The sequence below is a fragment of the Pseudorca crassidens genome, chromosome 10, assembly GCF_039906515.1.
Source record: "Pseudorca crassidens isolate mPseCra1 chromosome 10, mPseCra1.hap1, whole genome shotgun sequence".
Classification (NCBI taxonomy): domain Eukaryota; kingdom Metazoa; phylum Chordata; class Mammalia; order Artiodactyla; family Delphinidae; genus Pseudorca; species Pseudorca crassidens.
Genome location: NC_090305.1, coordinates 13453956 through 13475633, shown reverse-complemented (window position 1 = coordinate 13475633; position 21678 = coordinate 13453956). Strand labels below are relative to the sequence as shown.

General features: G+C 37.7%; 1 protein-coding gene across 1 annotated transcript in view; it reads right to left on the bottom strand.

Annotated features, from left to right (window-relative positions):
• Positions 1-10518: 10518 nt before the first annotated feature.
• Positions 10519-21678, bottom strand: part of CAP2 (cyclase associated actin cytoskeleton regulatory protein 2) — a 137287-nt gene continuing 126127 nt past the window's right edge. The window contains exons 9-13 of the mRNA XM_067752068.1: positions 21235-21410; positions 20129-20252; positions 19951-20033; positions 15253-15393; positions 10519-12142 (exon numbers count right to left, since the gene is read on the bottom strand). Coding sequence (XP_067608169.1) covers positions 12032-12142; positions 15253-15393; positions 19951-20033; positions 20129-20252; positions 21235-21410 — 635 coding nt within the window. The 3' untranslated portion in view covers positions 10519-12031. The remainder of the gene's footprint in view (positions 12143-15252; positions 15394-19950; positions 20034-20128; positions 20253-21234; positions 21411-21678) is intronic.

The following is a 21678-nucleotide window of genomic DNA, read 5'->3' as shown; positions in this document are numbered from 1 at the left end:
CTATGAATCTGTGGTTTTAGTGTTGATTTCTCTAATTTTTAGTGATATTTAACTTATCAACATATTTCAACTGTTCTTATTAGTAATATTGACAAACCCACACCTGATGGCAAATTGCTTTTTAAAGTGTACTTTAGAATAAAGGTTTGTCTGATCTGATACATTGATAGAAAACAATTTGAAAAAAAAAGTATAACCACTGCCATAGGTTTCATCTGAAAAGATGTCCAATGCACCAAATAAAAGATTAAATTTTAAGATAATTTGATTTCTAACTTTTAGAAATACACATTAAAATAAGGCATCTTTTCCGACTCTAGCCAAACTTGGAGTGAGTTGCTCTATGTTTTTCTGCCCGCCAGTGGTTGTCAAAGAGCATTAAGAAATTTATCATCTGTTTAAAAATATTGTATATTATAAGAATACATTTTCTTCAAAACAGACTTTTTTATTTTAGGAATTCAAAGTGATTTATAAATGTGTCAGCATGTTATTCCTGAAAATGGGCAGACTCAAAGCAACATCAATCTCAGTGTAAACTGACTTCAGACAACCAGTAGGTGGAGGAATTTCCAAAGCTAAGAACCACGGCACTCCCCAAACCCGCCTTCAGAATCTGAGAATCTTAAAAGTCATCCATCCAGTCTTCTCCGTTTTATCCTAACAGAAACCAAGGACTGTTGACTAGCTTCACGTTATGTATGTTGACTAGCTTTGAGTTACATATACACATAGAGCCCAGGAAATTCCAGTAAAAGGAAAGACTATTTTAGGTTAGGATTAGATTTTACTGATGCAATATGAGCATTGGGGGTAAGGTGAAAGCTTTTTAGGTATGTATAGCATGAGATAAAAAGCTGAAAGTAAGTAGGGTGTATGAAGAAAATGACTATGACATAAGGGAGGAAAGAGGCCAGGAAGAGAGAGCCCTGGTGAGATGTTGGAAAGTGTTAGGATTTGCATAAAGGTCAAGGAAGGAGGCTGAGTTTGGCTTTGGTCCAGGCAACAATGGAAAACTGTTAAGAAAGACAAAGAACAAATATTTTAAGCTATCGAGTGTCGGTACATCATGATGAACGTGAAAAGAATTGATTTGCCTCTGTCGGCTTCTCCTTTATTTAACAACACCGGAAGCAACCAATCCAGGGGGAAAAGCCACGGAACCTTTTGAGCACGCAGGTCAATTTAGTCCTCAGCTTCCTAACTCAGATTCTCCCCTTGGAACTTCCTCCTTGACCTTGGCACATCCTACCATGCTTCTTCCTGAGCTCCCTCCAAGACCCCATTATTATTTACTTTATTTACATGATTTTTTCTTATCATTATGATAAAGCGGGGTCCCCTGCCAGGCCAGTCTGGAGTTGTAACACGTAGGACATTAACTGAAACTTCAAATCAGCTCCATCCAGTGCCCACTCTGTTCTTGGCCCCCCTCCCTCTTGCGGTCAAAAGAATGAAAAATTCCACAATTCTGCTGGTTTCTTCTCCATTTTCTCTTATCATAGGATTTTGTTGACCTGTATACTCTTTTCTAAATGTAATACCCTGGCTCAGTTTATTCTCACTAGCTAACCATGATAACGTACCTGCTTTTTATACACTAGCCTGCCCCACTCCCACCCCATCAGTTCCGTGCATTGATAGGCCGTATCATGTTTTTGCCTATTGGACTGGAAACATTACTAAGACTGATGGTACCCAGTGTTGACGAGGTATGGAGAAACAGGTTCACTCACAGTTTGTGGAACTGTAAGTCTGCACAACTTTTTAAAAGGACAATTTGGCAGCATCCATCAACATTAAAAAATATCAGACTTGTGACTCTTTAATCCCCCTTTTAGGAATCTACCTTATAGACATAAGAGCACTAGGGTAAAAAGATGCAAGTCAAGCATATTTCCTGTAGGATTATTTATAAGAGTAAAACAATAAAAAGAAATGAGCTAGTCATCAAAAATTAAAAGATTAGAAAGTAGAATGATAGTATAACTTGTCAACAAATCCAATAACTAGTTCTTTGAAGAAAAAACAATACATAAAATTCTGGCAATGTTAATTAAGAAAAAAGGAGAAATTATAGCTATAGGACATTAAGAATGAGAAAGAACATATAATTTATAATACTGAAGCAATTAAAAAAATAAACAGAATACGATGTTCAATTTCATTCTAACAAATTTGAAAACACAGAAGAAATGGATTATTTCCTAGAAAAGACAGATTGCCAAAATTAACTAAAGAAGACAATATCCAGTAAGAGAACCTCAGTCTTACAACCTCAAGGAATTGAATTCTACTAATAACCTGAATGAGCTTGGAAGAGGACCCCAAGCCTTAGATGAACACTAGATGAGAACACAGACTGACTGGCATCTTGATTTGATTTCGGTCTGTGAGACCCTGACCAGAGCACTCAAATACATCATGCTCAGACTTCAGACTGCATAAACTAGAGATAGTAATGGCCATTAAGTTTGTAGTAATGTGTTATGCAGCAATAAAAACTAACATTAAAGAGTTTTTCTGAGAGTTATATTTTCAGTGTGAATTACACCCTTCATTATAAAATAAACTTTATTGTTCTGTTTAATATATTTACTTTGAATTTTATTGTATTATATATATTATTAGTATTGTGACTCCTGCTTTCTTGTTGTTTGCATTTATTTAATATCCCTTTGCCCATCCTTTTAGCTGTAATATTTTGAGATGCTTTGTTTTAGATCTGGCTTTTAAAAACAGTGTATATAATTGTTGAATCAAGTTTTTCTATTCTCATGATATAATTTGTCACATTTATACCTATTTTTATACTATCTTTGGTCTATTTTTTCTCTTGCTCTATTTTTACTATTTCATTCGTCCTTTTATTTTCTGCACTTTGTATATAATTATTATTATTATTTTTTGCTGCTCTGAGATGGCATTTATTGGCTCCCTATATAATTATTTTTTGTGTTTTCTCTTTTCTAGTGTTTTAGAAAGTATGCATTTATCCTTAAAATAATTTTTAAGAAATTGAAAATAAAACGTAAGTTTCTTTAAAGAATTCTTCAAACTATAATTTTGCTCAAAGCAGGGACCATGACTCTTGCTCCTTGTATCCTTAGTACCAATTACATAGAAGTACTTAAAAAATGTTTAACTTGCTGAATTGAAATCACTAGGTTCTAAACACTTGTGCTGTTAGATTTTACCACTCTTTCTGTAAAATAAACATTTAAAAGTATCATTTGATTTTGCCATTCAGACTATGTTTTTCAAGTTGATTATAAAACATTTTCTTCATGTATACTCTTTTGAAACGAAAACCTATAATCTGAATCAGATAAAATAAATTGATGAAAAGGTAACTCTCTTCTTTTGAACATATTTTTAAATTACTGGATGTTTAGTAATCACTAAGAATTATGAGAAATTTAATAACCAAATGCTCATGTTTACTCTGACAAATTCAAACAATAAGAAGAATCAAAAGTGGAAAGATTCTTTCCTCCAACCCCATAGTCTGAATATAGCCTTTGTTGCCATTTTAGTGTGTATCTTTCTATATTTTTCTCTATGCTATAATGATGATGATAATAATAGTAACTAAAGCTTCTATGACCTGTACTGTGTGCTATGAGTATATTTATTTACTCCCTAAAACAACCCAACAGCTAAGTACTATTATTATTATAGCTGTGTTAAAGATGAAAAAACCAAAGTGTAAAGAAGTGATTTTTTTCCTCCCAAATCATACAGCCAGTAAGTGATAAAACTAGGATCCAAGCTCTCAACCACTAAACTATACTAAACTGTCTCTCATCAAATATATATTTACATCTTTATATACAAATATAGTTCTTTTAATTACATACACTTTAATAAAAATTTTCTTACAATCTGTTTTTCTGATACATGCTCATTTTAATGTACTCTGCACATCTTTCAAACTCTTTAGAGGTATTTCTAATGACTGAATCAGTAAATCAGGGGTTTCTGGATAGCATATTAGTTTTGGTAGACTAGCCTTCTCTGATAACTAAATCCAAATATGTAACAGTTTAATCACAAGGTAATTTTATTTCCCATGTAACTACCTAAAGCAGGTCAGGTCAGTGAGTGGCTGTCTTCCATATTGTAACTCAGGGACCCAGACTCCTTCTAACTTGTTATTCTTGCGTAACAAGAGCATATTGTCATCTGCATGATTGAGGCTGGTTGCCATATCCAGGATCTGGCTGGTGGAAGGGAAAGGGAACATGAGAAAATATGCTCTCTTAAAAGACTAAGTCCTGAAGTGGGATTTACATTACTTAATACTTACATTCCCTCAAGGAGCATCTAGTCACATGGCCAACAGACTGCAGTGGAGACTGGGAAATGCAGCCTAGTAAGGAAAGAAGAATAGATCTTGGTGGTCAACTAGTGACTCTGCCACAGGCAGTTTTGTTGTATATTTGAAAAACATTTTAACACACTGACCTCATTTTAAAAGAATTACATGTCTTTAAAGGTGTCACAGGCATTTGTCAAATGGGCACATCTCTGGTTTGTGGCCGATCCAGAATGAAAACCGTAGCTTCTGATTCCCCGCCAAAGTTCTTTCTGACTAATGCAAGACTTATTTTACTTTTTTGAAGAGTTAACGAAGTGTGAGCTTTTTTCCCCTGAAGATAAATTCTATTGGAAATATGTCTGTCTGGTAGATGAAGAGAGACTTATTTCTGTAAACTAAAGAGTATGGAATTAATTTAATTTGAGAAAATAGTTGTCTAGCCAGTTGGTAGAAACAGCCTGCAGAATGTAGACGATATTGTTGGTGAAATTTTAGATGCTAACAAAGGAGAGAACATTTTGATAACTCTCTAGAGAACCAGATTTTAGCTGTTAATGATGGGACATCACTCCCTGAATTCCATATCCACTGAATGGGCTTATATTAAAATATTCTTTTTGTTCAGACAATTACACATGACCTGTGAATGAGCATATAGTAAAATATTGGCCACTTAATCAGGTAATCTGGATGGGTAATTTGGATACCTTAGGTTTTCAAATACTATTTCTTTTTCAATAGGCATATACAATTAATTTCTTTTTGCCTAAGTTAGTTAGATAAATATAAAAATCTGTTTTGATTTGCCATTACAGTCAGAGGTAAAGAAGTGAGATTCACAATGGTGGAGGAAACTCCTGGTTTTTTTAATCCAATTTTTCTCTATCCCAGGATATGGAGAATATATACAACTTACAACTCCTTTAAATATCCTATTGCCATAAACTTGTATCATTTCCCTGAAGACACATATGATACATGGTTCTTGTACAATACTTCTCTGGACCTCCATACATCTTTTAGTAACGCTACCGGATGATGTCTTTAAATATCCACAAAGGATCAAAGATTTTATCATGTTTGATTGCAGAAGGCAATTGCTCCCCCCTGGAACTGTCTGCATCTGCCTAACTCTGATATTTTCTCTATAGCTTTTAAGCTGAAGAGGAATACCTGAAGCACGGGGTGTCATAATATCAGCTGCACGCAGGGAAGGCTGCTGGGGAACATGTGTCATTAGCTCATCCCTGCTAGGAATGTGTACCATTCATTATATGTGGGCATGATTATGCCCTATAGGGACCATGAGCAGGAAAGTACAGTCTTCCCAAACAGATCTCATCATACCAAACAAATCTACAGAACTGTTATGTTCATGGGAAGGCTTCCTATTGCAAGTTTCTTGGCTTATGAGTTGAAATGAGGCCATAGAGTTATTATTAAAAATAACAAAAAATTTTTAAACGTGTACCTTCTGATTAGTTTCTAAGATGAATTACTGACACCATGGAAAATTACTAATTGAATTTTAATGTAGCATAGATATAAGCTTCATCATACACAGAAACATTAAAACGGTTAAACTTGCAAAAGATATCTGTGAAAGACTATAAAATCAGCTTTTCTCAGCTGAGGCAATTAAAGTCTTTAAAATTATATGTGTATCTCAAGTGGTGCAGAAAGTGCCAATGGTTTAAAATAATTCTTTTGCAATGAACATGTTTAATGAAAGTCATTTTAAAAAATATTATACTTTTGAAATGATTCTTAAGGATTTGGTATCAGACATAATGAAAAGACTCCAGACCCATATCCAACCACCTATTCTCCATTTCCAATTAAGTGTCACAAAGATGCCCTGAGCTAAACATGTTCAAGACTGAACCATGGTTCCCTCCAGATCCTGGTTCTATTTCACTGTTTCCTATCACAGGAAAGAGCTGATTTTACATCTATGATGAAAGGTATGAGGAGGCTACGACTGAAACTAGAAATGCAGATGAGGAAAATATGCTATGCGTGGGCAATGTGCATTAATTTTAGCCATGATGAATGAAGTTGGGACAGGCAGGTTGAAATACTCTGTGGACACCTGGAGTTAAGAATCTGGGAAGGGACTTCCCTGGTGGCGCAGTGGTTAAGAATCCACCTGCCAATGCAGGGGACACAGGTTTGATCCCTGGTCCTGAAAGATTCCACATGCTGCGGAGTGACTAAGCCCATGCACCACAACTACTGAGCCGTGTGCCACAACTACTGAAGCCCGCGCACCTACAGCCCATGTTCCGCAAGAATAGAAGCCACTGCAACAAAGAGTAGACCATGCTCATCGAAACTAGAGAAAGCCCGTGTGCAGCAACAAAGACCCAATGTAGCCCAAAATTAAAAAAAAAAAAAAAAAAAAGATTCTTGGGAGATGGATTTGAGTTGGAGAGTCATCTACATAGAGGTGATAGATGAAGTTAAGGGAGAGGAATGAGCATTTGAGACGGGGGGGAGGTAGAAGAGACAAGAGTCAGAGAAGTCTACTGTGTATCACAAAATCTAAGGAAGTTTAATGAGAAACAAGAAGCATCAAGAATCTCAATGGATGAGGAATGAGATAAAGCCACTGGATTTAATGACCTTTGAGAGTTTCTGAAACTTGGTGAGACTAGAAGCCGCATTACAAGGTGATAAAAAGGTGTGTGTGTGTGTGTGTGTGTGTGTGTGTGTGTGTGTGCATGCTCACGCACTCCACTCCTTGCTCTATCTCTAACTGGCTGCTTGTCTTTACACAAGTTAATGTCACTGGACCTCAGCTTTTTATCTTTAAAACGAGGGGATTCCCTTGATAAACACGTCTAGATTCTAGGAAGTTGAGGTAGATATTTTCAATGAATGAAAGAGTAAATAAAACTAAGTGTATTTCCTACCAGTTCTAGAAATACTTTTCATAGATAAGGAGAAGTGGTTAGTACTGACTACTCACTTCAAGACATCTTGCTGTGAAAGCAAGTTTATCAGTAATAGATTAGCTAATGGAGACAGTATTATCAAGGAAAAGATTTTCAAGGCAGCGAGGACTCTTTTGGATTATTTCATCATTTTGATCATATAAAATGATACTTTGTATTATTACAAAGAGAGATAGGAGACCCTTGGCATTTAGTTTTTCTGACATATTTCTGTTTTGACTTTTTGTGAATGTGTACAACATGCAATTCTGCGAAGTATGGATTTCTTACTCCTTTGACAATATTTATTAGGTCACAGCATTGGTAACACTGGAATTCAACGAAGTACAAGAAAAAAAACATATTGGAAATGCAGTGCTGTCTTTGGTAATTGTTTTCCTATACATTGCCAAAGGTTTTGTTTTTGTTTTTCTCTTTTTCTTTTTCAATAAATCCAACCTGCTCAAAAAGCCAGTAGGTGATTTAAGGCATCAAGGCTGGTAAAATAATTCTGTGAACCTCAAATGCAGATGTTCAATATCTTCAATGAAGTATTTTGAAAGGCGGATGCCAAGTCCAAAGCTGGTTGAGAGATTCCAAGAATTTTGAGTGAACTTATTTCTCATTATAAAATTATTACTATGTAATAGGTATATAGCAGTTTTTTAAAAGTCTTTTCTTGCCACAAACTGTTTTCCTCCACATGTTTATAAATTTATTCTAAAAGTTATTTATATTATATATTTAATTATATAGTATATATAATACTCTATTACATTTATAAACTACATTTATTTTCTGGGATGTTTACATTAACAAAGATCAGTGAAGGGGATTCTCTCAGTGAAGAGGCCTTGAATTATAAAACTGGATTCTAACTGTCACTGTTTGCAGATGACATGATATTCTATGTAGAGAACCCGAAAGCCTCCACAAAAAAACTACTAGAACTAATAAGTGAATTCAGCAAGGTAGTAGTATAGAAGATTAATAAGAAATCTGTTGCATTTCTTTACACTAATAATGAAATATCAGAAAGAGAAGGTAAAAAAAAAAATCCTGTTTAAAATCATGTAAAAAAAAGTACCTAGGAATAAACTTAACCAAGGAGGTGAAAGACCTATATGCTGAAAACTATAAAACACTGACAGAAGAAATTGAAGAAGATTCAAAGAAATGGAAAGATAATTTGTGTTTTTGGATGAAAAGAATCAATATTGTTAAAATGACAATACTATGCAAAGCAATCTACAGATTTAGTGCAATCCCTATCAAAATACCCACAACATTTTTCACAAAACTAGAACAAATAATCTTAAAATTTATATGGAAGCCCCAAAGACCCAGAATTGCCAAAGCAATCCTGGGAAAAAAGAACAGAGCTGGAGGTATAACCCTTCCAGACTTCAGATTATACTACAAAGCTACAGTAATAAAAACAGCATGGTAGAAGAAATCTAATGGTTAAATTTTCCATTTGTATTTTATTTTCTTGAATACTTTTTTTCATAGTTGTCTAAGAAGATTTAAAAATCATTGCACTTTGGTCAAAAAAATAATAAATTTATCTTATAAAAAAACAGCATGGTATTGGCATAAAAACAGACATATAGATCAACGGGACAGAATAGAGAGCCCAGAAATAAAAACCCATACACCTACCGTCAATTAATCTATGACAAAGGAGACAAGAATATACAATGGAAAAAAGACAGTCTCTACAACAAGTGGTGTTGGGAAAGCTGGACAGCTACATGTAAATCAATGAAATTAGAACATTCCCGCACACCATACACAAAAATAAACTCAAAATGGTTTAAAGACCTAAATATAAGACATGACACCATTAAACTCCTAGAAGAAATCATAGGCAAAACATTCTTTGACATAAATTGTAACAATATTTTCTTAGATCAATCTCCCAAGGCAAAAGAAATAAAAGCAAAAATAAACATGTGGAACCTAATCAAACTTAAAAGCTTTTGCACAGCAAAGAAACCGTCAACAAACAAAAAGACCTATGGAATGGGAGAAAATATTTGCAAATCATGCAAACTACAAGGAGTTAATATCCAAAATATACAAACAGCTCATACAACTCAATATCAAAAAACCCCCAAACAACCCAATCAAAAAATGGGCAGAAGACCTAAATAGACATTTCTCCAAAGAAGACATACATATGGCCAACAGAGATGTGAAAAAACGCTCAACATTTCTAACTATTAGAGAAATGCAAATCAAAACCACAATGTGGTATCACCTCACACCAGTCAGAATGGCTATCATCAAAAAGTCTACTAACAATAGTGTGGAGAAAAGGGAATCCTCCTACACTGTCGGTGGGAATGTAAATTGATGCAGCCACTAAGGAGAACAGTATGGAGGTTCCTTACAAAACTAAAAATAGAACTATCATATGATCCAGCAATCCCACTCCTGAGTATATAACCGGAAAAAACAAAAACTCTAATTTGTAAAGATACACGCACCCCAATGCTCATAGCAGCACTATTTACAATAGCCAAGACATGGAAACAAACCAAGTGCCCATCAATAGATGACTGGCTTAAGAAGATGTGGTATATATATACAATAGAACACTACTCAGCCATAAAGAAATGCAATATTGCCATTTGCAGCAACATGGATAGACCTAGAGAATATTATGCTTAGTGAAATAAGTCAGAGAAAGACAAATACTATATATCACTTATATGTATACAAATAATAAAAATGAATAAAACTTAAAATAAAAAATAATACAAATGAATCTAGTGATATATGCAAACCACAAACAGATTCACAGACATAGAAAACTTATGGTTACCAAAGGCGAGAGTGCAGGGGAGTGATAAATTAGAAGTATGGGATTAACAGATACAAACTATTATACATAAAACAGATAAGCAACAAGGATTTATTGAATAGCACAGGGAATTATATTCAATATCTTGTAATAACCTAGAATGGAATACAATCTGCAAAAAAATAACTGAATCACTATGCTGTACACCTCAAACTAAACTAATGCAATATTTAAAAAAACTTGATTCTAGACTTTTCTGACAGTTCTTCCAACTGAAAATGGCTTTATCTGATATTTATCTAGAAGAAGCTATTCTTCAGGGAAACTGATGGCATGCTGGGTAAATTCTCTAATTCAACTAGAAAAGCTCAGCTGCATTTTCTAAAGCTGACATACGAGCAAGGAGCAAATCAAAGAGGAAAATATTTTAACACCCTGAATTCATCACAGTATTTAAACAATTAGAATTTTACTTTATTTCAGAATAAGTTTACAGCTGAAAAAAAGGTATTTACTAAAGCCACAACATTCTTCATACGGACAAAAACTTTTCTAGCAAAACTGTGGTACACAAGCATTACTAATTTGAATACTATACGGTTATAGAAGATATTTAAAAAATGGAAATGATGTATTCCAAAGGCTGTACTAGGCACAATATATATGCTTGTATTGGGTCTGCAAGCATTATACTAAAATTCATTACATGTAATCCAAGAAGTTGCAGGTTTTCAGCACTATGTACTAACAAGACAGAAAGGAGTATCAGAGTTACTCTCGCGTTGAAAAAGCATGTACTATCAACACTGCAAAACAGGAGCGGCAAGCCAAGCCAACAAACAATCCCTTAGGCTTTAGAAGTTGTAATATAACTACGGCTTTTTCATTTTCATTTTTGAGACTGGCTAGCGAGTCTGGCAAGTGGAAAAGAAGAAAGTCTATAATAAAACATTAAAGACATCACTTACAAGGCATCTGATATTTCACAGGTTCAAAATTGGAAAATAACAACTGAGCTTGTTCTTAGAGCAACATTGTGAGGTATTATAGAACAAAAAACACCCTGCTTTTTCCTATCAATCTTTTGGCATAAAAATCTCAGAAAAGTAGGGCTTCCCTGGTGGCGCAGTGGTTGAGAGTCCGCCTGATGATGCACGGGTTCGTGCCCCGGTCTGGGAAGATCTCACATGCTGTGGAGCGGCTGGGCCCGTGAGCCATGGCCGCTGAGCCTGCGTGTCCGGAGCCTGTGCTCTGCAACGGGAGAGGCCACAACAGTGCGAGGCCCGCGTACCGCAAAAAAAAAAAAAAAATCTCAGAAAAGTAAGTTTTCCAAGTGACATGGCAGAAAAGTATTTAAGATAAATCATTAGAGTTTACTTTTGGTTTCTGGTAACTGCAAAGAATAAAGGTCTTTTCAAGGACCAAGAAACTGGATGTGGTTCTTAGTACGGAACTTATGTTGTTTTAAAAACATGGGTTGAAATATGTATTCAGGCTGACAGTGTATTCATGCTGATAAAGGTGGTAAAAAGAAGAAAACAAAAATCGTACATTTTTTAGAGCATACTACCAAATATATGGAAATTGTCTGAAAGATAAAAATGTACATCTTAGATTCTCAAAGGTTTTATTTATCAACTAGTAATTAAATGTAAGTGTAAAAGTGAGTCATGCAATATTTTTACCTCTTAACTACTGTGATAATGATATGAGGGGAACAGAGTTCTCTTTTTTTTCCTTTAAATGTATAACGCTCACAAGTCATCATGTGGAACTCAAATCACACACAAAGGCAAATCATGAAGAAACGTTAAATATTCCAAAATGCCCACGAAGGCGTGCCAGAAATTATGCTGTTTCTATAGCACAGAATTGTTGGAGGCCAAAGCTAAAGCAGTAGGTGCTACTGCAACTTCTAGGTCTTTAATGCTGCTTTTATTTGTTTGTTTTTTTGATGGGGGGGATTCAGGTCAGGGGGTTCGGGGGTCTCTCAGAAACCATAATTTCTGCAGGTTCAGTGACCAACTTGGATCCATCCCATGCTGTCTTGAACTGTTCAGGAACGGGAAATTCTCTCTGGAAAAAGGCCAGAAGAACAAAGTTATTTAAACCAAGGCTTTGCAAACAGATGGAAGGCTGATTAGTGTCACATGATGGACAAAGACATTTTTATGGAACCCAAACCTGCATCAGGGAGCGATGCATGGTCACGTGTCAGCTCTGTGACTGCCTGCCAGCATCCTCATTGATGCTAGCACTTACTAAGAACCAGGCATTCTGCTAAGCACCAGATATACGTGAACTCAGTTAATCTCTGCAAGAACTTTAAGAGCTAGATATTATTGAGATGCCATCTACAGGAAACAGAGGCCTGAGAGGTCAAGCCTCTGAGCAGCCAAAGATCAAACCTGAGACTTTTTACCCTTGACCCTGCACCAGATTCAAACATGCACTGGGGATCATGCTGAAAGGCAGACTCTGTCTGATTCAGTAGATCTGGGAAAGAGGATGACAATCTCCATTTCCCACAAGTTCCAAGGGGATGCCAAGGCTGCTGGCCCCCAGTCTGAATAAGGGCTTTATCCCGGCATTATGTCTACCCTCTGATGAAATATAAAAATGTGCTGCAAGTTATATATAAACTTGTTACCCTTCATCCTGCTTTCCTACTCTTCCCATTGGGGAATACATGCCCCCCTTCCACACACACCCCTACACACACACACACACACACACACACACACACACACAAACAAAGAAAAATGCAGAAGAGTCAAAATAAAATTAGTTTGGGCTCTCTCCTTTTCCTGGAGAGTGATTCCCCAGTCATTGCAGGAGAGGGCAGGAAAGGAAGCTGAGGAGCGGTCCCCTGAGCCCTGGCTTTGTGACATCCCTGGACTTCCTGTACCGCAGTGTGATAAGCTGGTGCCTGTGCTCATCTGTCGGTGAGATGTGATGTTTCACATCTACTGGAATACACACACTAACACGTATCTTCCTAGATGTTGGGTCCAGCTGTTTCTTTTGGAAGAAGCTATTTATTTAACTACTTTAAAGGGAAGGCCCTTTCTATCATGAGTGGTGAATTCTCCTTGAGTGAAATCTGCAATAGTCTTAAGAGAAAGCAAAGAAGCCACAGTCTGAGAAACCTAGTGTGTGTGTGCGCGCGCGCGCGCGTGTGTGTGTGTGTGTGTGGCTAACATCCTTTCTGGGGCTCTTCTTGATGAATAAACCAAGCCAGGTGGAGAGTGCTCCAGAGTGGAGGTACCTCTTTGATGGTAACTGCACTACAGCTGTTCCCAGTCTTTCTTGGGAGTGACATGATAGTAATGTGATGACAGACCTTCTCTGGGAGACTGATTCCCTTCAGGATGAATCATCCCCACCATCTACTTCGAGATTACAATGCCCGTGGCAGGACCTCTGTATTGCTCCCTACTACCCCCAGTTAGAAAATGCGTGAAGTGGGCCATGGACTGAAGACACAAGATAATTCACCTATAGAGGGGAGACTACATTTTCAGCATAAAAGCTCAGGTTCTGAGCTATACTCATCCTTTAGGTCAGTGGATCCCAGTCTTGGCTCCACACTGGAATCACCCGGGAAGTTTTAACCAATACAGATGTCTGGATACCACATCCAGGGATTCTAGTTTAATTAGTCTGCAGTGCTCGTCCAAACCCCCATTGCTTTTCTTAGCAGTTCCAGCCAGTTTCCATGAAGCTGAGCCTTCTGCTTAAACAGCTGCAAAGGCCAGGAATCATCCTAATTTTTAGCTTTCCTCTTCTGAAGCTGTTCTGTATTGGTTTTAGCTCTTCAGTATTTTTTTTTTAGGTGGAGAGCCCAAGAGGAGATACTTCTCTAGCTCAGGGTTAGGCTGTCCAGATACCTAGTGACTCCAATGCTTGTGGAGTTTTGTTCTTTAGACTTAAACAATGAATTCTGAACTGAAATATGTGGTGTGTGCCTGGGTAGTGCTCACTGGCAGGTGGGGAAAGGAGAACATGGCAGCAATCCAGTTGTCTGCCTAAGGAGATTAACCTGAGTGCTGACTGCAGTGTAGACAGCTGGTGATTGACCCATAGGCTAATGGGGGGGGGTCCTCTTTCAAAGGTGTGCCTAAGTTACGTTTTCTCCCATCCTTCCCAGTTCACTGCTTCCTTGCACAGCTAGAACCAGAGGGAATGATCTCTGGATTTACTTCTCCACTTTCAAGAAGCAACAACTAGGGACTTCCCTGGAGGTCTAGGCATTAAGACTTCGCCTTCCAATGCAGGGGGCGTGGGTTTGATTCCTGGTTGGGGAGCTAAGATCCCACATGCCTCTCGGCCAAAAATTCAGAAGGTAAAACAGAAGCACTATTGTAACAAATTCAATAAAGACCTTAAAAAGGGTCCACATCAAAAAAAAAAAAAAAAAAGCAACAACTAATAGGAAGTAATAACTTGCTTTCAAATGGCAACAGCCAGCAAGTCCATCACACTGCATGATGCAGAAAAGGTATTTATTTATGCTTCCTCTTCAGTGTGTGAGAATATCTGCTTGCTTTTTCTAGAAATTGCTTTGCTGGGGAGAGGAGACAAAGAAAATACATGGTGGCTTAGGCTACCGTTTCTTAGAAGGGTCACTGGATGGACTGATAATATCAGAATCACCTGGGTATATTAAAACTACAGATTCCTGGGCCCCCTCCAAGCCTCCTGAATCTAACCTCTGGGTGTGAAGTTTGGGAGCTGGTATTTTCATCAAGCTTCCCAGCTGATTCTTATGCTGGGTTTGAGAACCACTGACATGAGAATACCTATACAAATAGGTCCACTTATTATTACCTCCTTTCCCTCCTTTTTTTCCCCCAAAGTGCTTCTCCCTCTTTTCTGTTTGCCTCCACCATAGCAAAGGAAAATATTTAGTCCTAAATAATATGAACTCAGATGACTGGTGTACTATTTGATAAGAGCTAGCCCATTAAGGTAGTTATTAGGAAAATGCTGTGAGAATCACAGATCCAGGACCGGGCATAGTCAAGAAACTAACAGGGGAGCAGATAGGTGAAAAGCCACCCTCTGACTTCCTCTCCTGCCTGTGAATTATTCTCCAAAGGAAGGTCAAAGGTTGGGAGGTGATTAATCAGTCTCTAAGAATGTTAATAAGAAAAATTCTTCACAGTCTTTTCAAAGGTACTTACATAATCACCGTCCCGAGGGATAAGTATATTCATCTCAGATGACTTGGCACTCACGATCTCACAGTCTAACGCATCTTCACTGAGGTATATGTGGCAGCCTTCTGTCTTATTAATGGAAATTGTTGGCACTTTCCCCATCACCTGAAATAGAAGGGAAAAAAATCTAGGGCCAAAGCAAATAAACAGAAATTCCAATGTCCCCAAATAAGTACAGTCCACAGGCCTAAACAAGCATTAGGAATGGCTGGGTTAGGGCTGCAGAGGCTGCCTGAATGACAAAGTCTCCAGGGTGAATTAGTACGTGTCATCTGGGGACAGAATGAAAGGACCACACAAGGGGATTCTCAAACCTCAGGGTCTCTTTCCTGACACAAAATAAAGGGACTAATTGGAAAACAGCAGCTAAATGTTCAGAAAAAGTTTCACAACCCCGTTAGTGGATTTGAAACATATATTTGATTTCATGATAAAAGAAACAAGATGCATTTGCTTTCATGTGCTTAAAATTTTAGTTTTGACGAATCTCTAGGAAACTTGGATTAAAACACTCACTAATACTGTCATTTAAGAGTAAATAAATTATTCTGTAATTGAGAAGATTTTTCCTGAATCTAAATAAGAATAAATAAGAAACACTACAATTCTTTTCACGTAAGTCCTTTGCTAGATAAAAATCTCACTGGCTGAATGTGAAGCTTAAATGAGATAATGAGTGTCTAGGTATTCTGAAATGTATTCATTTCAGGAGCCCAAACTGGAGACTTGGTTCAGGCTACTCACTGTATAGGTAAATAGTACCATACACAAGAGGAGGTGGTTCTTTGTATTGTTACAAATATCAAGTGCTATAAACATTATGATCAGTTTTAAATTTCTTTTTTAACAGTCAGTTTTCAGATATTCCCGCCCCCCAAATCTCTACAGGCACAGACTATTCCCCCAACGACCATATTACAACTACATAATTTTCCTTCTCGTAATGGTAATTGAAGTGATAACAACATCTCCTCTTTCACCCTGAAGAATAGGCTGGGTTGCAAATTAAAGGAGCAACTCCTGTGATGGTGAAGGTGATGTAAAGAATTCCTTAGGGGAATCTAGCCAGGTCACCACACTTCTCTGTTTTCTCCTCTCCCCACAGAAACTGGACACCAAGTTGGAATTGAGCCCCAGTGCCAAAAGAAAAAAAAAAAAAAAAAAGAGGCAGAGGTAGTTTAAGGTCAGGTAAGCACAGGGCTTTGCCATAAATAAAATAAAATAATATCTATATGTATATATCAAGAATGTGTCAGCAGTAATGTTTTGGCAATTTCTAGGTTTATTTTATAATGATGAAGAGCATTTCCATAGCGACCAGAACTGTATGAATACCAGGCAAGCAAAGGGAAAGAAGTAAATTGTCAGTGTGTCTTAGGAGATTCATTTATGAGACAGAGTGGGGTCACACGAGGATAGCACATTTAGCACATAAAATGCTAAAATATCGATGTATCTGAAAATCTGAAAAGCAGTAGACTTTTTAAATAGCCCTGAGAGGATAAGAATTGTCATTTCCACATCATTTTTAGTCAATATTTCCTTAGAGTAAATTATATACAGTACATGCCTTTTTTCCCTGGTACTCTGTAAACATTTTGAGAACAGAGATTGTTCCTTATCAGGAGAACCGGACTAAAAAGTAGCTCCCCTGTTGAGTGACAGGTGCTATGTGACCTTGCCCAGGCCAATGCTCTAGCATTTAATACATGTACCTGTATTCTTTGTTTTTCTTAAATTTATTTCTCTATACGTTTAAAAAAATTTCCACATAATATCTTAGTCTCCTCTCTCCCATAATTTGTACTATTTTTCTAGGACAGTTTGCAAAAAAACAGAATTACTGAAGTAAATCATATGAACTTTCCTCTGTGCGCTTTTCCTCCTTTCAATCTTTTTAACAGCATTATTGAAGTAAAATGTGAAAACATAAAATTCACCTGCTTTAAGTGTACAATTTAATGATATTTAGTGAATTTGTGCAACGATCACTTCAATTCAGTTTTAGAATATTTCCGTCATCCCCCAAATACCCCTCATGCCCATTTATAGCCAATCTCCGTCCTCATCCCCAGGCAGCCTGCACTAATCTGCGTTCTGTCTTTATTGTGTCCAGGCCCTTTTAAAATAGTTTATTAAATGTTTTAAATAGGTAATGACATTCGCTTGGTTTGAACATCCAGAAGGTTGAAGTGTTCAGTAAAATGTCTCTCCCTTGTTTCTGAACCACGCTGCCAAGTTTCTATCCCTCTTGGACAGATAACCATGATTTATCCTTCCAGATTATTTTAAGGCCCATAGCCTTAAAAATGTATATTTCAAACATAGAAGCATACAAAGAATAATATAACAACAATGTAAATACATATATGCCTGTTAAACAGCTTTATCAGAGTTTAACGTTTTGGCTCGTTTGCCTTTTTTTTAGGACTATCATCTTACAATATAGTTGAAGCCCCCTCTCTTCCATCCCCCATCTCACTGTCCTCCTTCCTTCCCTCCACAGATGTAACTACTCTTCTGAATTTTGTATTTACAATTCACAGCAGGTTTGTCTCTTGCGTAAGGTGAACTTGAGCCCTCATGAGTATATTTAAAATGTGCATATTGTTTTGCATGTTTTTGATCTTTATATAAAGGGACACATTACACAGTGCCTATTGTTCTATAATCTGCCTTTGTCACTCAAGGCTGCTTCTGAGATTTTCCTATTTTTATACATGTAAGTGTAGTTCATTCATTTATTTAACCACTGTACAGTATTCTATTAGGTGGATTTATTTATTCATTTACCAGCTGGTGGACATTTAAATTGTTTTTGTTTTTATTGCCATTATGGATAATACTGCAATAAACATTTATCCATGTCTCATCAACATTTGTACTAGAGCTTCTTTAGTGCACACACCTAAGAGTGAAATTGCTTGGTTACAGGCTATGACTGCCTTTGACTTTATTAGATGGTGCCAATTTGCTCTGCACAGTGAGTGTAATAGTTTACTCTCCCAACACTGATGTATCAGGGTTCTAATAACAACGCTTGTACCATGAGACTTTTTAATATACAGGCAGTCCTCAAGTTGCACAGTTCGGATACGCATGCGTTTCAGCTAACATGCCCCTTGCAAAGTAAGGACAGCCTGAATTCAAAACTGTTGAGTGTAAGAAGATATAGCTAATTAATCTGCATTTCTTCTATTAGGCAGGTTGTGCATATGTTCACATATTTATCAAATACTTCACTTTTTCTTCTCTGAATTGCCCTGATATTCTTTGTCCATTTTTCTACTGAGTTGTTAGTCTTCCTCTTGATTTGTGTTAAGTTCTTTTTTTTTTTTTTTTGCGGTACGTGGGCCTCTCACTGTTGTGGCCTCTCCCGTTGCGGAGCACAGGCTCCGGACGCGCAGGCTCAGCGGCCATGGCTCACGGGCCCAGCCGCTCCGCGGCATGTGGGATCTTCCCGGACCGGGGGACGAACCCGTGTCCCCTGCATCGGCAGGCGGACTCCCAACCACTGTGCCACCAGGGAAGCCCTGTGTTAAGTTCTTTATAAATTCTGGTTATAAATCCTTTTTGATTATCTGCATTGCAAGTATCTTTCTTCAATCCATGCCCCATCTTTCAGCTTTGTATGTGATGTCTTCTCTTGAACACATAAATTTTAACGTGGTTAGATTCACCTGTCCTTTTCTTTATAGTTTGTGCTTTTTGACCCTAATTGCTTTTCTACTGATTTTCTTTTGTATTTTATTCTCAAAGTTTAAAAGTATTTCTTTTTATAATTAGGACTTTACTTTTAAATATGGTATGAGGTAGAGATTAGATATTTTTTTCCCACATGGAGGGTCCTAAAATACATCTCCATGTATGTGCCAACTATTGAATGTACTACTCTAGTTAAAAGGGGCAGTGGTGAAAAGCCTAGTAAAACCAAAGAGAACAATCTATACAACTAGCAGCCAATTTTAACAAACATTATCAGGAAACATCAGATAATAAGGGGTGATTAACAATATGAAAACAGTGCAATCAAAGATAGTAGTTATAGCTGGCCAAAGTAAGAAGTCATTTAGCTTTTGGCATGTTATAAAATCCCATTTGGCTAAATAAATATTGCTAAAGCAGTGCAGATTTTCTTCTGTTTTGCAGATTCAATTGCAATCCTGCTTTCCAAGTTGTTTTTCTGATAATCTCATTGACTCTTCAGAAAAACTTTACCCAGAACCAATTTTTCCTGAGGGAAATAAATTCTCTTCAGCATGGTACTATTATGCTAGGAGAACCTCTTAATATTTCGGTTCACTCATTAGTTGATTTATTCCAATCACCCATTCATCAAACATTTATTGGACACCTACTATGTTCAGGTACTGTGCAAATTTCTGGAGCTGTAAAGATTAACTGGCTGTTCTTGAAATAGAAATGGTAAACTAGTAATTGCTGTGCAAGATAGGATGTGTTATAAGAGGTTGAAAAGGGGGAATTAACACTGTCCAAAAAGTAAGAGAGGGCTTCAGAGAGGAGGTAAAGACAGAGCTGTGTCTAGAGGGAAAGAGAATAAGAGTTTTACAGGTGGACATGGAGGGCCCCTTGTAAGCAGAGGGGACGTCTAGGCAAAGCCATAGGTAGTGGGGGCCAGGAATGGCTGAAAGGGTCAGTTACCTGCATCTGAATGTCCTTGGAGTTGATCACTTCCACAATGCCCACCACATTGTCAAACACAAGGCCAAACTTCTTACAGCTGTCTAGGGAAAAAAAAAAAAAAATCTGCTAAATTCATTCAGCATATTTATACAAAGCAGCTTATCATAGTAGGTACAGACCCATAATTCTGCCCTACCAATTGTAATGGAATTTATTTTCCCTTTTATCTGTAGAGTAGACTTGCTGCATTTGAAAATGTAAGCCACCTGTCTCAGTTCAGCCTCTGAAATCACAAGGTCATTCCTGTCCTCTTGGTATTCCTAAAATTAAAACATATGCAAATATTAAATATAAGGATGCATAAATCAAGTCCACCGCATGCTGAAATTACTGTGGAGCATTCACCAGTTACAGCTTCTCAATATGTTCTTCCTTTAGGAACCATTTTCTTAACAGACCAAACCGCAGGTCTGACTTTGTCACTGTAATGTTGGGAATGAGAGGAACGGCTGCTTGGAAGGGGGGTCAGTGTCAATTTGTGAAACGTTAGGCATCAGGCACGCTGGCTAGTGGGCGGGGGCTGCAGCAGGGATGTGAGGGCTTTGGGTTGAGTCTGGCCGCTGAGTCTGGACTTGATGCTGCAGCACTATCTGCAAGTAGGAGTTGGACAAATAAACCAGCAAAGGTCACAACAGTGGTCTAAGTCCCAGTGTACTTTCAGACCATGACAACCTTTCTGGGGACTTTGTTCCTCCATCTTTAGGGAAGGCCCCTGAACTGGCAGGGGGCACCAGCTTCCATCCACATTCAAAGTGTCTTTGTCCTGCTCAGACAACTGTGAAAGTGGTGGGTGACGCAGTAGGTTATATCAGCACCTCGGCCAGTGGAATAGGATGAAACATCCTACAGTAGATCAGAATGGGGCACAGATTAAAAGTTTCCAGAAAGAGGAGTCAAATTCAGAGACGGAAAGTAGAAAGGTGGTTGCCAGGTGGTGACGTGAGGGGGAATGGGGAATTATTGTTTAAGCGGTGCAGTTTCAGTTTTACCAGATGGAAAGAGTTCTGTGGATGGATGGTGGGGATGGGTGCAGGACAGTGTGAATGTACTTAATGCCACTGAGCTGTGCACTTAAATGTTAAGATGGTAAATTTTGTGTTATGTGTACTTTACCACAATTTTAAAAATAATTTTTAAAAAGTTGAAGAAAAAATGGGAAATCCTTAAGACCCTGGCAAACAGTTTAGCCATTGTTTCTTTCATCGGAGTATGTCCTAAATAAAGTTAAAGGGCTTCACTCACCACTCTCCATTTCTTCCCTTCCAACTCTAACACAGGAGCATGTTTCTTAGGAGGATGAGACTGGGGAGACTTGGGGCCTGGAGTGTGGCTTTTGGTAGGAGATGGAGTTTGTCCTCCGTTAGCCCGGAGGCTGGGATTCTTGTATGTCTTCTGGTCATCAGTAACATGCCGGAGCCCTGGGAAGGTAACACATAGACACATTTCCTACATTTTATGCAAAGGGAAATGTCCCTAACTTCTTGTATCAACATGATGTAAACAGCACAGGTAATGCTATTTTCATAACAGTTGAGTGTTTTCTCAAGGGCAGTATGCAGAGGCTGAGACCTAACAGAAGCCCTGTAAGTATTTTTTAATTTGAGGAACCTCTAACCACATGGGCTCTACCACATGGGCTGCAGGACTTTAGTTCCCTGACCAGGGATTGAACCATTGCCCCCTGCA